General features: G+C 26.4%; 1 protein-coding gene across 1 annotated transcript in view; it reads left to right on the plus strand.

Moving 5' to 3' along the window:
* Positions 1-22,920, plus strand: part of LOC135931901 (uncharacterized) — a 39,732-nt gene that overhangs the window by 16,155 nt on the left and 657 nt on the right. Inside the window, exons 4-9 of the mRNA XM_065469215.1 lie at positions 10,493-10,672; positions 10,778-10,988; positions 13,280-13,596; positions 16,187-16,287; positions 16,622-16,768; positions 17,056-17,181. Of these exons, the coding sequence (XP_065325287.1) occupies positions 10,511-10,672; positions 10,778-10,988; positions 13,280-13,596; positions 16,187-16,287; positions 16,622-16,768; positions 17,056-17,181 (1,064 nt within the window). The 5' untranslated portion in view covers positions 10,493-10,510. The remainder of the gene's footprint in view (positions 1-10,492; positions 10,673-10,777; positions 10,989-13,279; positions 13,597-16,186; positions 16,288-16,621; positions 16,769-17,055; positions 17,182-22,920) is intronic.

A 22,920-nucleotide genomic window follows, 5' to 3' on the forward strand; every position in this document is an offset into this window, starting at 1 on the left:
TGTAGCTTATCCTTATTTTTGACTGCATCATTTCCCAGCTCTGTTCATAGTGTCAAAATATTATAGCTCTGTACGTCTTTCCAATCTCTGCTTGATTACAGTTAATGCAGATAAAGCTCTTAGGTTATAAGTTTTTTTTATTAAAATAAGAATCCTAAACATTTTAAATCCTTTTGAATGTTTGCCAGATAATCTTTACATAGGTCAAAGGCAGAGTTGTGCAGTACCGCGAATACTTGTATCTAAGATACAAGATCCTTTTGTATCTTTTACTCAGTATCTTTTTGACATTTTTAATAAGATACTAGTATCTGTATCTAAGATCCTTTATTTTGAAAAGGATCTTGTATCTTTTTCATTTTCTTGATAAAAGATACAGATACAGATTCTTTTTAATATTCATGTTTAAAACATTTACATATCACAGAATATAACTTTATTTTCTTCGTGGAATCATGTATTATTTTCCTTATTTTTTTCCCGCTTATTTTAAATATATCGATAACCAAAATTAGCTGGAAATTTTACAGTTCACAAAGATAGATTGATTAAAAATAACAACACCAAAACTAGATAAGTAAAGAATATATATTTTAGATGTAATATTTTTTAATTTGTAGAATGATTAACAATAACAATCATGAGGAAGTTAGTGAAGATGAAATAAAGGAAATAGGTTCTCCTGAATCAAATCCGAATCTTAAAATTCTAGATGGAAAATTTTTTAAAGTTATTCTAGTGGAAAAGGACAAGGTTCAAGCTGAATGCCAAATTTGCCCATGTTAAAAAATTTTAAAAAGCTTAATAATTCCTCAACAAATTTTGTTAAGCACATTAAGGTAGGTATATTTTTTATTATATATAATTATTGACATAATAATACCTCCTTAAGTCCCTCTTAGATAATTGTTATTTAAAGGATTTTTATTGAAGATGTTGATTATCAAATTAAAATAATTTTGGATATATATTTGTTTTATATAATTATTTTAGCAAGTTCTCTTATTATAGGAAATATATAAGCAACAATTGATATATAAGATGAGATAATTTTCTTGCAAAATCATTACTTATATATATAAAATATGTAAAATGGTGTACATTTATATTACTCATAACAATTTCTCTTTTATACATTTTAAATTGATTAAATTTTGTAAATAAATACTGTAATATAATTGTACTTATATTATAAATAAATAAAAGTAACTAATAAAGTTAAATTCTACCATAAAGTTCTCTTATTATAGGAAATATTTAAGAAACAATTGATATATAACATTAGATAATTTTAAATGGCTCTTAATAAAATAATTATAATAAAGTAGTACTGATTTTGCAAGATATATTTTAAAAAAATCTGAAAGAGATTCAAATGATATTTATAAAATGATAAATTAACTAAATATGATATTACAAACACAGAATAATATATTAGAAAATAAAACTAATTTAAAAAATACATAAATATCATAATTCACAAACGAGTAATGATAAATACTTATTAAAGATAATGAATAAAATAAAACTAAACTAGTATATATATTTTTTTTATTAGAGATGCCATTTAGGCATATATAATGAATACAAGCTATATTTAAAACAGCACAGAAAAAAACCAGCAAATTCTAATATCATAAAAAAAATGATTCAACCTAGTATATCAGAATCCTTTAATGCAATTAATAAAATAAAACCGACAATTACCCAAAATAAAATTGATAAATTGATATGTGCATTTATTGTCAAGGGTTTACACCCTTTGAGCCTAGTTGAACAGCCTGAATTTGTTACAATGGTGGAAGGTTAGATAATTTATATATTGATATGATACTCTAGATATTCTTAGTAACATTGGATCATTTAAAATTTTTACGAGGAGGTCTTTGCAGAGAAGAATAGAGGAAATTTTTAAAAATGATATACATACTGTAAAAAGTACTTTAAAAGCTCAATCATATATATGCACCACGGCAGATTTGTGGTCTATAAAAACCCGTAGTTTTATAGGAATAACAGCTCACTGGGTAATATTAATATCTTATTTAATTTTTTTTAATAAATTATTTTTAAAGATAACACGAGGACCCCTTGAAAGGCAATCAAGAGCCTTGGCATGTAGAAGAATGCCCGGCACCCATTCATTTGATAAAATTGCTGAGTTATTGGAAGAAGTCTATAGAGAGTATGGAATTTCTGATAAACTAATTGCTACCGTCACAGATAATGCATCCAATTTTGTCAAGTCATTTAATGAATATGGTGTGAAATTAAATGTTCTTGACAATGATTTTGAGGATGATCTATTAAAGTTTAATGAAATCAATGATGATTAGTACAAATTTTTTAAAATATTTTAAAAATCTTTATCTTTAGATGATATAAACAAAATAATATTACCCAGGCACATCAGGTGTGCCTGCCACACTTTGTCCTTAATAGCAACTAAAGATATTATTTCATCAATATCGAGCTCAAAGAATCTTTGAAGGATTTATAATTGAGTAATGGGGAAATGTACAAAATTATGGAATGCATGTGGAAGGCCTAAATCTTCTGAAAAGATAAGGGAGATAACAGGTGGTTATCAGCTAAAGGTTCCATGCGTAACGAGGTGGAACAGTTTGAATGATAGTATTATAGATCAAATTTAAAATTATTATTTGAATCAATTGATTGTCCTATTTTAAAAGAAATAGATATTGTATATATGGAAGAATATTGTAAAGTTTTAGGCCCAGTAGCAATTGCATTAGACAAACTACAAGGGCAGAGTAGTACATTTTATGGGGAATTAGTGCCCATATTATTTGTAATTAAAAGGGACTTGGGTAAACTTGAACATTCAAGTTTACAATATTGTCTCCCTTTATTAAAAGCTGTTCAAAATGTTATGGAGAAAAGATTTGGAAAATTGGCATCATTATCACATCCATATTTTAAGAATCTATGGATTGAATCTGATGATAAAAAAAATATTTTCAAAAGATATTACTAAACGAAGCATTAGAGCTAGCACAAATAGTATACCATCAAGCTCAGGATGTATCACCAATAGATATAATATCTAATAAAGAAAATGATGATTATTTTTCTTTTAGTGATACAAACGTTGTTGAATTCAATAATACAAACAACGTTGAGCTTGAGGTTTTAAATTATATTAAAGACCGGCAAAAAACACTCGAAATGCTTAAATTTTATCCTTTAATTAAGGAAATTTTTTTAAAATATAATACTCAGCTCCTGTTGAGAGGTTATTTAGTTTTGGCAAAATGTTAAATATGCCAAAACGACAAAGACTTAATGATAAATTATTTGAAAAATTGATTATTTTAAAAAATAATTTGATTTAATTTTTTTATTTATTTGCAAATTTTCAACTCCCATTAAATATACTACTCTCCCTTCCGTGTTTATGTTATTAATGGGCAAAAACTAATATTAAAACGCCTATTATTATATTATAATAATTAACTCATTAATAAATATTTTATTAATTATTGTAAATATTCATTCTTATATGCGTATGTTATGTTTTTCACAAATAAATAATAAAAACTCTATTTATAAACTATTCTAATTTAATTGGTAATGAAAATTTAAAAGTATCTTGTATTTAAGATACTCTAATTTAGCAAAAGATACAAGTATCTTTTATCTTGTATCTTTTTGATATTTTGAAAAAGATACTAGTATCTGTATCTAAGATTCATTTTTTTAAAGTATCTGTATCTAGATTCTTTTTCCGGAGGACCTGCCCAACTCTGCAGCTACCTGTGGTAAGTCAGCCACTGCTTACATTGCAGCAAAGTAACCAGGAACTGACAATCAACCAAGTATTTAAAAAGTTTAAAATAATAATTGGGAGTCCAATAAAAAGTATTCATAGAAAATAACTACGTATTGTTAGGAAAAAAATGTAATGAAGAAAGATTGTTTAACATATAATTTACGCATTATTTATTCGAAATCAGAATAAGAATTCCCTATGATATCCAAAATACATACATTTAAATAAAATACAAATCTCCTAGGTATAAAATATATTTAGTAGAGCTTGCCGATATAATATCAGATCGGCTCAGCACTGATGTTTAGCGTTTTCTAAAAATATCGGATCGGGCCGATACCATTAAAAACCTGATCCAATCCCATCTTTTTCTTTTGTTTTTTATTTTATGTATGTTTGTATTACATTAATAATATTTTCTAAATAATATTTTTTTTAAACAATGCAAATGCACAACACCCCTTAAAATTTATTTATTCTTTTAATATAGAAAGGAACATTAAGTTTTATTTATTTTAAATCTTTTTAAATAATAACGCCAATTTTATTATTTATACTTTAAATAATAAAAAATTTTTAAAATGTGGTATCTGAATTATGGAAATATTTTATAAAAGACAAAGATAATTTTGCAAAATGCGTTTCTGCAGAATTCTAATTTCACGGGGAGAAATAATGAAGAATTAAATTAAATGCATAATTCGATTTTTTGCATAAAAAATATTGATTTCTGCAAAGAATAAGGATGGTGACGATATGGTGCGAGGTTCGAGTCAGTAAAAATATATTTTATTAACTAACTTCTTTTTCTTTTGTTAAGGTATTTATACATTTTCTAATATATAAATTAGAATATAAAACGAAATATAAAAAAGTAAAATAATATATAAAAAAGTAAGGTTACGCCGTTTATAAAATAAAATTAGATTATAACAAAAATAATAAAAGTTCAAATGCACAAAACAAAAAATAAGATAAAGGAATAACGCAACAATTTCTAAACCACATTATTCAAAGGGAAGCAGGGCCGTAGCCACGGGGGGGGGGGGGAGCGGGAGGCCCGGCCCTCCAAAAAATTTTTTGGCCCCAAACCTGTCCCCCAGAAAAATCTTTGGCCCCCATAAATTTTTCTGCCCCCCCCCCCCCAATTTGAAAATTTTTTTAGAATTGATTATTTTTATATTTTTAAAATAAATTTTGAATATTTATTCTACAAACATGTCTAGTTTGCAAATTTTTTTCTATCGTGTTTTATTTTTACCCAATATTAAATTATCATTCATTCATTTTTTTTCATTTGTTTTTGTTGTGTATAACATTCTCTATAGGTATCACATTTATATTATAATATATAACCAGTTATTTTATTTTACAGCGTTTATTTTAAAATTATGAAGAAACAATCAGTTATTAACTCTTAGTTTAAGTTAAAGTTAAACAAATGTCAAGCAACATCACCTCTACAAACTACTAGTAATACTACATCAGAAATTTCAGAAACTGATTCTTCTCATAGTTAGTATAAATTTATATTATTGTTTCATGACTTATATGATATTGATATAGGGCAATCAATACCTATATATTATTATTTCATATATATTTATTTTATATAAGATAAGAGACAGACATTTATTATTAATATTATCATTTTTGTATAATAATTTTAATTATTAAAATATATATATTCACTCATATTTCAAGATATGAATGAAGCTAATAATCTAGAAAATGTTCCTCACTACACTCAGGAGGAGGAAGATGGTAAATAGTTTAAAATTTAACCCAAATTTTTCTATTTATATATTTTTGACAATATCAATAGGCAGTGTCTACATAAGCGGGGGGGGGGGGGGTAGGAACAGTTTGCATCCTAATATCTATAAAGGGGTAGGGGGTAGGCTATAATAATCTAGAAAATTTTCCATTACATTTTTAAATTATCTATGGATAACATTTTGGTATTTTTAGGGGGGTAGATATATATTTTTGAAGGGGGTTTGCATCCAGTGAATATACTGTCATGTAGACGCTGTCAATAGGAGTAGGAGATTATGGTGTTTCATTATTACATTTTGATTTTAATACAAATAAAGACGAAGAAGAGACTCAATCATCTTCATCTAGCAGCTCGGTCTCTCATTGTCAAGAGGCAACTAGTAATTGATTTATAAATATAAAAATATTATATTTTTTTGTTAATCTTTAAAGATATAATGTTTATGACCTTTTTCTAGTTTATAATACTGAATATCTATAATTTTACTGATCAACTTTACTGATAATCTTCATCAGGGTTGGGCACTACAGTATAGCAAATACTTGCTTAAATACAATATAAATTTTGTGTTTGTTCCTTTTCAGCATGCCCTTCCTTCGCCCATCCTGATGACCATTATTATTTATGACCCTTTCCTTCATTACAATTTTTTAATTATAATATTTTTAGTGTCAAAAAAGTCCTCTAATGGTTCAATTCAAATCCCAGGTGACCTTGGCCAGAATAAACCAAATCAAATCAAATTAAACAATTACGCGAAAAAAGATATCCATGGAAGGCAAAGATCATTTTAAAAATCATGGTATAGAGGCCGAGATTGGTTGGAGAGTGTAGAAGCTGACGCTGCCTTTTGTTTTCCATGTAGGAAATACTTGTGTAATCCAAGTGATGAATTTGGACAAACGGGATTCAGAATTTGGAAAAATGCGTTAGCTGCCAAGAAGGGACTGCTAAAACACGAGAGCTCAAAAGCTCATTTAAATTCAATTACAATATGGCATGATAAAAATCAAAATATAAACAAAGGTACAGAAATAACTAAAATGTTGGGAGGTGATCAAATTAATCGTAATCAATATTATATTAAATCAATATTTGATTTGATGCTATTTCTTAGCATACAAGAACTACCTTTCCATGGGACTGGTTCAACAAATATTACGGATGCTGCAAAAGATGAAAACATAATTTATTCTTCTGGGCTATTTATAGCAATGTTTTCCTACACCATCCAAAAAGACCCTGAATTAAATAAAATTATGAATACCCCAAAATGCCCAGTATACATCACCACAGATTCAAAACGAAGTAATATCCAATATGGCAGATATGGTGCTTGAACATATTTCAGACAAATATAATAAAAGCGAGGTGCCTTTTTTTTGTCTTAAGGCTGATGAGACAAAAGATGCTTCAGGTTGTGAAAACCTGAGCATAATAATTCGCTATATTTTTTCTGGAGAAATCCAAGAAAATTTAATAGGAATCATTAATTTAGAGTGTCTTTCTGCTGAAAGCATTACAGATTGCATTTTAAAGCAACTTAATGATCTAAATATTAATTCAGCTAATATAATAAGCCAGGCATATGATGGTGCAAACGTTATGTCTGGCCGAAATGGAGGAGTGCAAACACTTCTTCAAAAAAAAAATTAATATGCTACAACCACAAGTTGCATCTTGTGGTTCAAAATTGGTATAATAATATTGTTATTATTTCTAATTTTTTTAATTAATCAAATGCATTGTATAATTTTTTCAGGCGTTTTAACGTATCCTGTAAATATACAGGCCACACCCTTAAGAGACTTTTAGACCAGATGTGGACTGGTCATTTGGAAACATCTCATTATTTATGAGAATTTTAAGGCTATTGGTGAAGTATTATTTTACTTTTCTAATAGAACTCTGAATTCAGAGGTTTCAATTCATGATTCAGTCGAAGCCTCTGGTCTTTTATCTCAATGTATTAATATAAATTTCATTATATTAGCCATCATAATTTATGAGATATTAATTACAATAGATCCACTAAATAAGTATCTACAATCAGTAGGTACTAATCTAGTGGATGCTAAAAATTGTAAGGTACTAATCTAGTGGATGCTAAAAATTGTATTGATTCTACTATCAATATATTAAAAAATAAAAGATGTGATAATTCTTTTGCTTTGATTATGATTAAGGCTAAAAAACTTTTATCAAAATTTAATCTTACTCCCCAAAAATCATCACGGGTACGTAAAACGCCTAAAAATTTCCAAGATTTTTTAGTTGATAGCAAACTAGAATTCGATTGTGAAAAAGACTCCAATTGGAGTTCTTTAAGGATATATTATGAAATTATAGATAAATTTGTGGATCGTTTTTTAGACCGATTTACAGAAGATGATTTTAATCTTTTAATACATTGTCCCCCCCCCCCTTGACCCTGATTATTTTTTATCAGATAAAATGGCCCCATTCAAATCCCTGTTAAACTTAAATATGGAAACACTGCATCATGAAATGAAGATAGCAAAAGGATTGCTAGCTTCGGAAGCTAAAGAAAATCATAATTTTGAAAATATCTTACATATTATGTATAAAAAAAATATAATCATGCATTTAAAGAATTATATAAATGCTACTTAGCAGCGATAATCATTGGGATATCAACGGCTTCTTGTGAGGCCTCGTTCTCTACATTAAAGAGAGTTTTATCGAGCAGTAGAGAGTCTATGAAGGATAAACGTAAACAAAATTTAGTATTAATGGCGTATGAAAAAAGAATAACGCAGAATTTATCTTTTAGATTATAGTATTATTTTGTTTTGTATATTCATATTATAGTATTATTTTGTTATTAAATTTTTAATAAAAATAGAAAAAAATTTCTATGAATGCGTAATTATTTGTTTGATTTTAAAAAAAATAGTGCCCCCCCCCAAGTAAGCACTTGGTCCCCCTAAGTGAAAATTCCTGGCTACGGCCCTGAAGGGAAGTGGTGAAAAATCAATATAAATATTGGATTGGTATCGAATTGGGCTTGAACCAATATCGGATCGGTGAAAAATGAGGATAGGCACAGCCCTATTATTTAGATAACTTTTTTAAATATTTATAATGGTATAAATCAATTCTAGTGGATTATTTTAAGACATAAATAAATAATATTAGTAATATCAATCATGAAAAATAACTAATAATTTAATGTTAAAATATCCAAACAAATTATAATAATATAATCTAGTGATTAAATTTGTTGGTGGATATTCCGTATAATTTTTTGTAGACGCACTACATATAACTCTTCCATAAGGCATTGATTCTCAGAAAGGGCAGTGTTGTTAAACGCTACTTTTAAAAATAGAGCGCGCCGCTAAAACTATTTGACAAAAAAAAGTTGCGCGTTGAAGCTAACTAAGACAATTTTTCAATATAAATGATAATAAATTATGTGCTTGTAATTTTTTTTATTGAATTATATTAGGAATGTGAACCCTGAACCTTTGTATTTTTTCTGGACCCAAACGCGGGCCCATTTTAATTCATATTAGTATTTTAAAATAAAATCGTTACTAACGGGGTTACCTTTTTTGAAGAAAAGGAACGCCTGATATTATATTTTACCGAATTCTTGTTGTGATTCTCTATTTAATTTACCAATAAAATATGAATTGCAAACGTCTAATTATTATGTGTTTTAAAGGAAATATTAAATTCTATATATTATACTTTTTTTAACCTTAATATATAAAATGTATGACCCAAAATTGGAATTTTCTATTTTGATTACTTTATAATTACATTGGCAATTCAAATGATTTATTCTAACACATCTCATCCACGTTTTAGAATTTTCGTAAGAATTTTTTGATTTACAGAACTTTGTCCCTGTTTCACTTATCTTAATTACAAAGCATTGGGTTTTCACAAAAATTTAACTATACTAATTATTTTATTATAAGTTATTAACTAAATATTATATTATTTTAATATTAAGTTAGCAACTTACATCGTATTATTTTTAAAAAAAATTTATAATATTTTATTTATTTTTTGGGAGAAGTGGGGGGGGGGGGGGTGGTAAGCTGTCTCTATACCTTAATGTATTGCCTAAGGGTGCCACAAAAAGGTGGATAAATAAATTTGCGGAAAATCTATAATTTAAAAAAGATTAATCAACTCAATATGTGAAATGGACCTGAATAATGTTTTAAGTCTAAAAGTACCTCCTTTATTGTGTTTTTCACAAATTTAGTTCTTGTCTAAGGGGGTAGGGGCACGTATATTTCAGAGGCGGCACTGCAGGATGGGAGGTATAGGGTTATCATTTTTTATCCTAATAATAATATTCACTGAACTTTCCAAATTTTAAAAGAAGTGGGAGGGGGGTTCAGCTTATTCAACCTATTTACGCCAATGCTCTTGCATTTATAGGTCAAAAAATCTATTACATTTGAAATAATTATAATTAGACTATCAATAATAAATATTATAAAAAATATACTCGCATTTTTCAAAATTTAATATTAGGCCTCCAGATAATCAAAATAAAATAATGAGATAATAATTATATAATTCTTAAATTTCGAATCAATAATTTAATATTCGTTTTTGTACGAATTGAATACTTGTATTATTCGAATATTATTTTACAATATAAATTTTTCATATATTTTATTCATTTCATACTCGTACGTAGGATAAGATACAATCAAAATGCCATGTTTCCATAAAGTGTTCTTTTCTATCTTATAATCTTACCACTATTTTAACTAATTTTAGACAGAAAGTCACTGTAACAATTAAAAATATTAATACTACAGGTCGCATCAAATATTTAGTATTCTTCGAGAAACCTATTTAATATCTAACAACTATATGAGAGAAATAAAAGTAAAATGATCAATAAATAATTATTTTTAAATATAAAGTTTAATCCAGAGGCCTTCATGGAACTTCAGCACCTTATTAGACCCTCCGCTTGCCATGTGATGTCCGACCTAGCGTTCAATGATAACGTGCCATTGTCCCTCAACAGGAATAAAAAGGCTTTGAAAAATACTATAGCTTTTTTGGATGAGTGCATACAAATAAAGGAACGCGAATCTGGAGTTTTAAAATTTATTTATTTACAGTTGTATACTTTATCTTTATTGAAAGATTTAAATGTTTATTTTAAAAAAAAATATTTATTCTTATTCCTTACTTTAAATAAGACCCTTCCTTTGTATGGTTCCCTCTTAGGTGACCTAGACATAGAATCCAGAAAAATAGCAGCCCGCGAAATATCCCTAAAGTTTTCACATCTAGATGGATTCATAATAGAAAATATGACCCCTTTTGCTTACCAGAGTACGGTTAAATTGGATAGTCGAAACTTTAAAATTCAATCGCGAATCAAGGATAAAGAAGAAGAAAATAATATAAGTAATATTAGAAGTTTTTAAATTTTTCTACCTTATTTATTTTTTTTTGATGAATATTTAAATTTAAAAAATCGTTAAGGAATTAAAACAAATGGGGAAGAAAATTAAAAAAATGTTGTTAAATGGCTGACTCAATATTTTTATCTAGAAAAATTATTACGTAAGCTTTAAGAATTTGCTCATAGATGTCACTAATGTTTGGATATATATTAATGAAATCTCGAGGTTTTTACATTTTTCCGATGTTAGCTATTTTTAAAACAGCTCGATTCGAGCCGCTTAGCAACACTGCCCAACCCCCACACCCTTAAAATTTCCTTTGACAAATGTTGGGAATTTTTATAATTTATGCCAGACCTTTTTTTAAAATAATAATTACATCATATAATTTATCTTTATTCTTCAAAATAAACATGAGAATAGTTGAATACAAAAAAAATTTAAATGGAAATTTATAGAGCAAGAATGTAGTTTAAAATTTATCTATGTGGGTCCTAACATACACACTCATAAAGCCCGGTGATCATTTTAAATCGGGAAAATGAAAGTCCCTCTGTAATACAATTGACGGAATATTTAAGATCTCCTCATTTTGAGTTTAAAAATATAATTATTATCTTCCGTACCATCTGTCAATATTATTTTAGATATATTCTAAGAAATTTCCCCTATTTTTTACTATTTTTTTTGGCTTAGAGTCCAAAAGGCTTATATTATATAATTAAAACGGGACCCCAAAACGCTTTTATATTGAAGATGATATTAGCATATCTTCTTCGTTTAGATAGTGACCCTTTTCCAAGGTCACGGGTAGGCTAGCTTCCAATCTAATCCCTTTTTCCATTTTCTGAGTCTTGGGAATCGCCATTAATCAAACCTAGTATTTATTTTTATGTCCTTATCACCACTTTATTGCTCGAACATATTTCCTAAGTTTTCCTGTCACATGCTTACACTCTAATGCCTATAAGGGGTTGGCCTTTCAAAACAATTCAAATTAAAGGCATCCGTTCTTTCAAATAATCAAAATTTTACGATTGAATATTACAAAATAAATTTTTATTCATTGTCGAAAATGATGTTGGATCACTGTAATACATCCAAGTTCTTTTCTTCATATTAGCGTTTTACCTTTAGGAGATTTAATTGTGTAGGATTTTTTGACTTTGTTGTAAAAGTCAATGTTAGAGGTTGATGAAAGGAAGAGCATCCAATCGTAAAAACTTGATCCATTGCTTTCTATGCACATTCAACTATATATCACACCCTCATCTGCCTCCGACAAAAGAAAAGATGGGGATCCCTATTCAACCTACAATACGTGAAAGGGAGACATCGAAGTAGTAGATATTGACATGGCAACACTAGATTTGACCAGTGGTGATTCCAAGGGTTTGGGAAAGTGGAGAAAGAGGATTCGAAGGGAAACTAGTCTAGGAATTTGAAAAAGAGCCACTGAACGAAGATATAGCTTGCAACATTTATTAGTCTTTTTTACTCCAAAGTAAAGGAGATTTCTTATATATAATCTTATAAAAATCTCTCAAATAATATTTATGACTAATTCATTATAATATCAGCAAATTTTATTTTTGAATTATCCGAAGTGTGGTTAACGCATTGGAAACTTACTTTTCAGCAAGACAACGCTCTATGCCTTTCTTTAAAATTAACTAATAAATTATCCTATTGGATAATAATATCAAATGACCTGCGTGTACTCCTGAATTAAATCCAATCGTAATTATTAAGGGGATTTCGAAAAATAATTGGAAGAAAACGTCCTACAAAGTAAAGAAATTATGATAAATAAAATAAAAGAACCATGTTTAAATCTCCCCAAAGAAAAACCAAAGATCTTTTAATCTCTACCAACCATAATTCGTAAAATTATTCATGACAAAGGGGATGCCATTTGATTTAAACATAATATAGAAGATATCAAACTTTTATATTATGGCGAATTTTACAAATTTCCAAGATTTATTTTGAGAATCTTTGATTAAGAAAAAAAAATTTTTATGAATAGATTGGATAATATTCTCTATTCTAAAATTAAATTTGAGGTTCTAAAGATTTCAAATCATTATAATTCACCATTTTTATGCAAATAACATACCTTGGAGTCTCCAAGATTCCACCCAAGTATCGAAGGGTTAATTAAGTCCTGTATTCAAAAAAATAAGATATAGCTACACCTAACGATCATTACCCTTTTTTAAAAGCATAAGAATCATTACGTCATTCGAAATAGCTATAATATATTTGAAAGGTATTATATTATATATAAAGGAAGGGATGTAGATACAAAACGAGTGAGTCAAACTATCAAAAGTGTTAATTCCGAAAATGGCGATTATTTTACTTCCGACCAGAAACTCTTTAAAAAAATACAAAAACGAGATGGTAGAGGGGACTTGTTTTGCTTGGCAGAAGAATTCACTGATATTTCTAATACTGAAAACCTGAAGTTCTCCAAACAACAAGAAGAAAATGGAACGGGCTATATTTCTCAAGATACTAACCACAGTCATGGAGGTCAAGCTTTATTGAATGGTTCAAATGACGATAGGACGGATAGATTCGCCTCTTTTTTGAGAGCTTCTATTGTTTGATAAGATTTATTTATACATATCTATGATCGATATCAAAGACCTGCAGAGTTACTATTTGCACGGCCCGGCCTGAATTTTTTTTTAAAAATTTCTTCGGCCCGTTCCGGGTTTTATTTGAAATATTTGGTTTTAAAGTATACAACTCGGCCCGAGTATATTTTTAAAAAATACGGACTAACCCGTGTAGAACCTTCAGGTCTGATCGACATATCATTATATACACACATGACATACCGTTTAAGTTTTAGAAAAATATATAGCTTGATAAGAAAAAACATTTTTTATTGTTATATAATAATAACGATGGTAAGAAAAACGGTTTTAAGTTATAATTATTTTATTCTAAAACTAAAAAATGATACCAAAAATAAATATAAAATAAGATATATATATATATATGTATTATAAAATACAATTTAAACGAAATATATTTTAAGGCTATATTAACAATTTAAGTTAAATAAAAAAATCAATCAATCAACATTCCCCTTCTTCTGAAAAGTCTTCCCATAATCCATCTGTATCATAGAAAATATGTCGTTCAAATGGTTGTTCATTTTGAGTGTTCAAGTCGTTCATAAGTCATTGTAGTCTTTGGCTTGATTCTATCACGTTGGTTTGTTAATATCGTTTTGAGTACGCTGGCTCGTCGTCAAGCTCCGTCGTTATCATTGTCAATTTTACAAAATTGTTATTATCACCAGTTGTAAAATTATCATTATTAAATAGGATTTCGGAATATATGAATAATTAGAGAATCGATCAAATTTGGATGTTAGAATAATAAAAAGATGATAAATCAACAAGATTGTTAAGCATTTTTTTTTGCGTTTTAGTCTTTAATTTATTTTTACATGTTTTAGTATTTAATTTATTTTTACATGTTTTAATATACTAAATTATCTTTTATTATGTATTTTTTTTTATAAAAGATGATATGTACGTCTGTACATCCATCTCTTTCTTCAGAAATTTAAACTTTATGCCCTTATTTTTTAATTTAAAAAGTATTTTGAAATAATAATTATTCATAAGATAGTTTTTAGTAAAAAATAATTTTTTGAGCCTCAAATTTTTAGAAAAAGATCTCTTCATCACATCCTTGAGTATTATTCTAGGATTAAGACTTAGTTTTTATATGACTTCTCTTAGTGATACTTTTAATTGTCTTCAAATTTATAAGTCTCAATTTTTTTTATCGCATTTAGTAAGAGTTTTTATTTTTATTATTTTCTTTAATCTTTGTTTCATTGTTTTCTTTAATGTTTATTTCCTTTTTTTCTATAATCACGAATATTTCAAATTTTATTATATAATTTATCTCTATTAGTTTATAAGAATCTCTTTCATTTTGAATATTTGGTTCTAATTCAATATTTTTCCATTTTTTGTTACTAAGAGATTTACCATTACAATGATAATTTCTTTTATTATAATGTGTTTCTTTATCATATTTATTGTCTAATTTATTTTTCTTATCATGGGATTAACAGTTATGACATCTAAAGTTAAAATTTCTGTAGTCTCTACCATTACAATTATCATAATATCTAAAATTATTATTGTTGCAATTTTTATTATAATTAATATCATATCTTTTAACAAAGTTTCGTCCAAAGCTGTTTTTAAAATGCTCATTAGATTTATAATCATTATAATTTTGTTATAATTAATATTTCTATTATTATTATAATAACCTATGTCACTAGTATTATAAATTTTTTTAGACTGAATTTTGTCAATATGAAATCTATAAAGATCTGGGAATTTAATTAAATACGGCTTATTTTCGTAATATTTTTTAATTGTAGCTAAGAATTTATCTTTAGGCAATTTAGTTAATTCCCACTTTTGGTCATTATCCCAGAAATCAAAAATACGAAAAATATCAATGGGTAGGTCATCAAGAAATTTAACTGTTAATTCATTATTAAGTAAATATTTTCTAAGCTTATCTAAGTATTCATATATGTCCATTATGACTGATTTATATTTAAATTTTTTAAATTATTTTATTAAGTTATATTGAAATTTTATAATAACTTTCCTTTTTTTTTTTACTTGGATTTAGAATATTTTATAAATCGTCATTGGTTTTACTCTATAGAATTCATAACCTATTGTCTAACTAACATTTTGGTTCTTGTAAGTTCATATACCCAATTTTAGTAATCATTTCCATTTATAACAACTCATATCCATGATAGATTCTTCTAGTTTGATAATAAATTTAGTAATTCTCCTTTCCAATTGAATCATCCATGTCATAATTTTGTATGTGTGTCATTTATCGGCATATGCACAATATATATGAGATTTTTTTATATATCATTGTGAGTTATCATTCCGGGGCACCATGTTATATAACAATAACGACGGTAAGAAAAACGGTTTTAAGTTATAATTATTTTATTCTAAAACTAAAAAATGATACCAAAAATAAATATAAAATAAGGTATATATATATATGTATTATAAAAAAAACAATTTAAACGAAATATATATTTTAAGGCTATTATAACAATTTAAGTTAAATAAAAAAATCAATCAATCAACATTTATAAATATATTATTTTGTTACCAGGAAGGCTTACCTGAAAACAAGGTAAAGATTATACAAGGCCCGTTTGATCCGCTAATGGTAATTGAAGCTATCAAGTGCGGTGTTGATATGTTCGATAATTCGCATCCTTTATATTTTTTTAAATTTAAAAAGATATTGAGAAAGGGAAAAGGAAGAAATAAATTAGTAAAGAATGTTAGAAGATGGAGAATAGGGGGGGGGGGAAGTAAATGCTTGTTTAAGAAAAACTTTTTATGTTCTTAATTTGCTGAGTCGAGCGAAACTCAGAATAAAAATTATTTTTTACGATAAAATCCTCTAAATGAGTCGGTAAGTTCGACTTGACCCGCCTAATTTTACAACTCTATAAGTTAAATATTTTTCTAAGTATACTCCTTAACTCCTGACTCAAATGATTGCGAAATTTGCTAATTTAAAAAAAATATGATATTACATGTTGGCTTATGTTTTGACCGAGAATGGGGAAGCCTTAAATTTTAGTTTTTCGAAGTCGACGGACCTTCATGAGATCGTTTATATAAAATCAAATTTGGAAGAAAATTCCGATAACGTTCAAATAACGACGGATTTGAAAGACAATATGTAAGCCTTATCTACTTTTTCTTTATAAAACATTAATAAAATTAATACTTTTATAATTCAATAAGCCCTAAATAATATCGATAATGCGGTATTATCTTTTCTTTCCATTTCTAATAGTTAAATCATCTAAGTGGTATATCGCTAAGGAGAAGCAATGGTTCTCAGCTCATTTTTTAAAAATGAGATTTTACATTTAGCTCACTTATAATGATATCGGAAACATTTGTTTTTATTATAAATGTCTCTTATATATCTTAGATATGACTTTAAAAATTTTTTTTATTTAGTTACAAAGCTGATTTTTCACCTATAGTGAATGGCTGCGAATGTTACACGTGCAGAAATTACACCAGAGCCTACCTCAATCATTTGCTAAACTGTTCCGAGATGCTGGCTTCCATCTTACTCATGATGTAAATTTATTAGAGTTATTTATATCGTCCTTTAGTATGCCATTTCTATTTATTTTTTTTCCCAAACTAGGAGAAAGCTCCCAGATTATTATAGGTTATTGGTTTGTGTTTACTTTATTTACTTTAACCGAATTTATTTGCATTTTGTCAAAAAAAACTTAAATTTTTGTATAATATTTTTTCTCAATGCAGATTTTCAATTTAAAAGAAAAAAATCATATTGAGCAAAATATTAATTATTTTATAACCCTAATTAACAAAAACCAGGGTTTCGAACCGATCAGCCAAACCGGAATGAACCCTTAAAATTTTCTAAACCTTAACCATTATAAAGAAAATATAAAAAGATCGAACCGAACTGTTATAAATATTTTAATCCGGTTCAAAACAGTTTTAAAAAATAATTAATTTTAAATTATTCTCCTAAATTTGAAATTTTCATTTTCCTTAGGGGCAATTTTTAAATTCGTGATTTCTTTTCAAATTAAAATCTTTTTATATTATCTACATATCAATCAATACCAAGTTTATTGTTTTTACCTTAATACTCAATTTGATAGAGATTAGGCAAATTACCACCTATTTAGATAAGATACTTAAAATCACACAAAACTATTCTTGGCTAAATTAACAAGTTTATTCTTATATATATTAGTTATTAATTAGCCTATAATAATACTTGCTAATAATTTAGAAAAAAATCATATAATTCTACCATTAATATCTAACATCTATTAAAAATCAAGTACTGACCACTTTTAATAAAATACTGTTTTATAATAATTTCTTATTAATTAATGTATTTAAAAAAAATTTATCTTAGTTTATACAGAATATGACATAATGGGTAATTAAAGGTAAACTATAGTATTTATATTTATTTTAACATCAAAATGTAAAACTTGCTATTATTTTTAACTCAATATAAGTTTATTTAATATAAAACACATAAATAAAAGTATAGAAATAATTTAATACAATGTTTTAAATTGAAAATTTATAGTAAAAATTTTTATTATTTAAAAAAATAGATTTAGAAAAATATTTAATACAAATGCCATTCTTTAATCATATTTTATATTTTGCATATATGAATAATGTTAAATGCTAACTAATATATTATTTTAATGATAAATAATTTATAATGACTTAAATGAGTATTAGAATTCTGAATTTAAAAAAACTATATGATTATTAAATAAAAAATTATACTGATCATTAAAATATTGCTGACCATTTTATTTATCGTGATTTAAATTCTATGATCCAAGTTTTTTTAAAAAAGATAAAAAAGAAGTGAGTAACATATTATAATATAAAAATAAAAATGAATGTAAAATTGTTTCTATTAAACTTTTATATATTCTTTTTATATAATAAAAGATTCTGATCGTATCTATTAAATGGTTCGGGAAAAGTCAAATCCTGCGCGATCTTATTTTAAATTAGATATTATAAAAAATCAATCTATTTGTAAACTAGAAGATTGTGGTAACGTTTTAATTGGGGGCCATGCTGCAAATCTCCAACGACATATAGAAAGATTACACGATAGGAAATTCTTATTATTTTTAAAAAAAGAAAATTTGACTATTGAAAACTCAAATAACGAAAAATGCAAATCAATATAATATAATCCAAAATACTTTTAAGCCCAGAGCTACTACAATACAAATTAATATGAATAAAGAAACTTTAATCTGCTCCTGCACCGAGTTAATAATAGTTCATCGAAGACCAATAAAATCAATTGATGACAAAGCATTTCGAAATATTATAGACCCAATAACTATAGGATTGGGTGAAAATTTAACTATTAATTCGGAAAATATACGCAATAATATTTAAAAAAAGGCGTTTGATTTTTCGCAAAATATAAAAAAGGAAATATATCAAACACTTATTTCGTTAAAATTAAATATAGCAACTAGAAATGATAGGTCCATATTGGGGATCAACATTCAATTTATAATAACGGAAAAATAAAATTAAGAACTCTATGCATGAAAGAGATAAAAGAACGACACAACAGAATATCTTTAAAAAAATATTCTAGATGTTCTAAAAGTATATGATATAAAAAGTGAGCATAATTACACGATAACCACCGATAATGCATAAATATGATTAAATTAATTAAGCTATTAATAGATGAAGGAGATGATAGCCTTAACGATTATTTAAATAATGATGATATAGATGATAATGGTTATTTATATTATAACAATTAATGATTGCATTAAAAATTCAAATGAAATTGTCATTAAAAATAAAGCAAGAAACATATGCAAAAAAATAAGAAACCAGACAATGGCTATTCTGTCCAAATTAAATTTGAATAAACCACTAATGGATTGTTGCACAAGATGGAACTCAATCTTTTTAATGTTGAAGAGATTACTAGAGTTAAAAAAAATTACCAATAAATATCGCTCCAAAGCAATGATCGCAGAATATGTTTATCAGAGAATGAATGGAAAATAATTAGCGATATATTAAAAGCTTTATATCCAGCTTATACTTTGATAAAATATATACAAAGTGAACAATTTACAATGGGCGATCTCTATGCCCCCGTATCTTAAACGAGCAAAGTAGACACTCCATTTGCCAGACTTTTAGTTTCTACGATAAAATCACGAGAAATAAATTTGAATGACATTTTTCGCTCTGCTATATATCTCGGCCAAGATATAATGTATTTTTAACATTTGAAGAAAAAGAGATCGACATAAAACATCTTTCTAAAACCTAAAACTTGGAACTTAATACAAAATTTAAGACAAATTAATTTTTTTTATTTCATAAATAAATAAGATAAAAATAAACATGCACAAATACAATGAGGAATAAAATAACACTTGAATATAATAAAATTTATACTATTTCTGTTTAAAAAGAGAATATGAACGAATAACTAAAATAATTTCTAATATTTCAGGATTTAATTTAGTTCTCTGGGCAGAGAGTAAAAACTTAAGGCTAAAAAATGCTCTTTCTATGGATACCTGCGTAGCTGGAACAGCTAGCAGAGTAATAGCAGTTCTGGCTTACTACTCTTTACATTTTCTCAATAATTCAAAAGATTAGTGTCTTTTTCTAATCTCACTATATTATCAAATGACCGAATTATATATTCTATTTCTATACATTTAATATACTTTTCTATACCCTGAGAATTATTCTTATTAAAGCTTTTATGCGACTTTAATAAATCTTCAAAATCATCATCTAAATTATCTTTCGAATGTAAACACGTATGTATAGTATCTAGAATTTCAATATTCTGTTTATTTATATTTTGTATTAAGTTCCAAGTAGAAAGATGTTTTTTGACGATAACTTTTTCTTCAAATGTTAGAAATACATATCTTGGGTCGAGATATAGAGCTGAGCAAAAAAACGCCAGTATTCAAATTTATTTCTCGTGGTTTTATCGTAGAAACTAAAAGTATAGCAAATGGAGTGTATACTTTGCTCGTTTGCATGATACGCGGCATAAAAATTGCCTATTGTCAATTGTTCACTTTGTATATATTTTGTCAAAATATACGCTGGATATAAAGCTTTTAATATATATCTAATTATTTTCTATTTATTCTCTGATAATCATATTTCGCGATCATTGCTTTGGAGCGATATTTCTTGGTAAAAGTTTTTTTAACTCTAGTAATCTCTTCAACATTAAATAGATTGAGTTCCATCTTCTGCAACAATCTATTAGTGGTTTTTTCAAATTTAATTTGGACAGAATAGCCATGGTCTGGTTTCTTATTTTTTTGCACATGTTTCTTGCTTTATTTTTAATGACAATTTCATTTGAATTTTTAATGAAATCATTAATTGTTATCATTATCATCTATATCATCATCATTTAAATAATCGTTAAGGCTATCATCTCCTTCATCGTGATGTATTAATAGCTTAATTAATTAAATCATATTTATGCATTATCGGTGGTTATCGTGTAATTATACTCATATCATTTTTAAGAATTTCTAGTGTGTCGTTCTTTTATCTCTTTCATGTATAGAGTCCTTAATTTTATTACTCTTTTATTTATAAATTGAATGTTGATCCCCAATATAGACCTATCATATTAAATTGCTATATCTAATAGGAAATAATTTTTTGGTATAATTGTTTTTTTATATTTATTACGTATATTTTCTGAATTGATAGTTAAATTTCACCCAATCCTATAATTATTGGGTCTATAATATTTCGAAATACGTTGTCATCGATTGATTTATTGGTCTTCCGTGAACTGTTAACTTGGTGCAGGAGCGGATTATAGTTTCTTTATTGATATTAATTTGTATTGTAGTAGTTCTGGTAAAAGTATTTTGGATTGATTTATACTCATTTGCATTTTTCGTTATTTGAGTTTTTTAATAGTCAGATTTTCTTTTTTTTTAAATAATATGAATTTCTTATCGTGGAATCTTTCTATATATCGCTCGAGATTTTCAGCTTAGTCCTCAATTATAACGTTTCCACAATCTTATAGTTTACAAATAGATTGATTTTTTATAGTATCTAATTTAAAAAAGGATCGCACAGGATTTGACTTTTCCCGAACCATTTAATAGATACGATCAGAATCTTTTATTATATAAATAGAATATATAAAAGTTTAATAGAAACAATTTTACATTTATTTTTATATTATAATATGTTACTCACTTCTTTTTTATCTTTTAAAAAAAACTTGGATCATAGAATTTTAATCACAATAAATAAAATGGTCAGCAATATTTTAGTGATCAGTATAATTTTTTATTTAATAATCATATAGTTTTTTTTTAAATTCAGAATTCTAATACTCATTTAAGTCATTATAAATTATTTATCATTAAAATAATGTGTTAGTTAGCATTATTCATATATGCAAAATAGAAAATATGATTAAAGAATGGCATTGTTAATGAATATTCTTCTAAATCTGTTTTTTAAATAATATCTTACTATAAATCTTCAGTTTAAATAAGTTAACTAACATTACATTACTTCATTTTTATATTTATTATCTGTTTTAAATTAAATAGACTTACATTGAGTTAAAAATAATAGCAAGTTTTACATTTTGATGTTAAATTAAATATAAATATAGTTAAACTTAAATTACCCATTCTGTCATATTCTATATAAACTAAGATAAATTTTTTTGAATATATTAAATAATAAGAAATTATTATAAAACAGTATTTTATTAAAAGTAGTCAGTACTGATTTTTATTAGATGTTAGTTATTAATGGTAGAATTATATGATTTTTCCTAAGCTAAAATAACTAATAACTTGTTAATTTAGCCAATAATAGTTTTGTGTGATTTTAAGATTATATCTTATCTAAATAGCTGGTAATTTGCCTAATCTCTATCAAATTGAATATTTAAAGTAAAAACAATAAACTTGGTATTGATTGATATGTAGATAATATAAAAAAAATTTTATTTGAAAAGAAATCACGAATTTAAAAATTGCCCCTAAGGAAAATTAGTTATTCAAAATTAGATTAATAATTTGAAATTAATTATTTTTAAAAACCGTTTTAAACCGTTTAAAACATTTATAATAGTTCGGTTCGCTCTTTTTATTTTTTCTTTATAACGGTTGCGGTTCAGAAAATTTTAACGGTTCATTCCGGTTTGGCGGTTCGATTCGAAACCCTGGTTTCCATCTTTGCGCATTCCTCGCTTATTTTCTCCCCTCCAACCTTATCACTCAGCTAACATCG

Source organism: Gordionus sp. m RMFG-2023, chromosome 1 (genome assembly GCF_954871325.1).
Source record: "Gordionus sp. m RMFG-2023 chromosome 1, tfGorSpeb1-WG-v2, whole genome shotgun sequence".
Classification (NCBI taxonomy): Eukaryota; Metazoa; Nematomorpha; class Gordioida; order Chordodea; family Parachordodidae; genus Gordionus; species Gordionus sp. m RMFG-2023.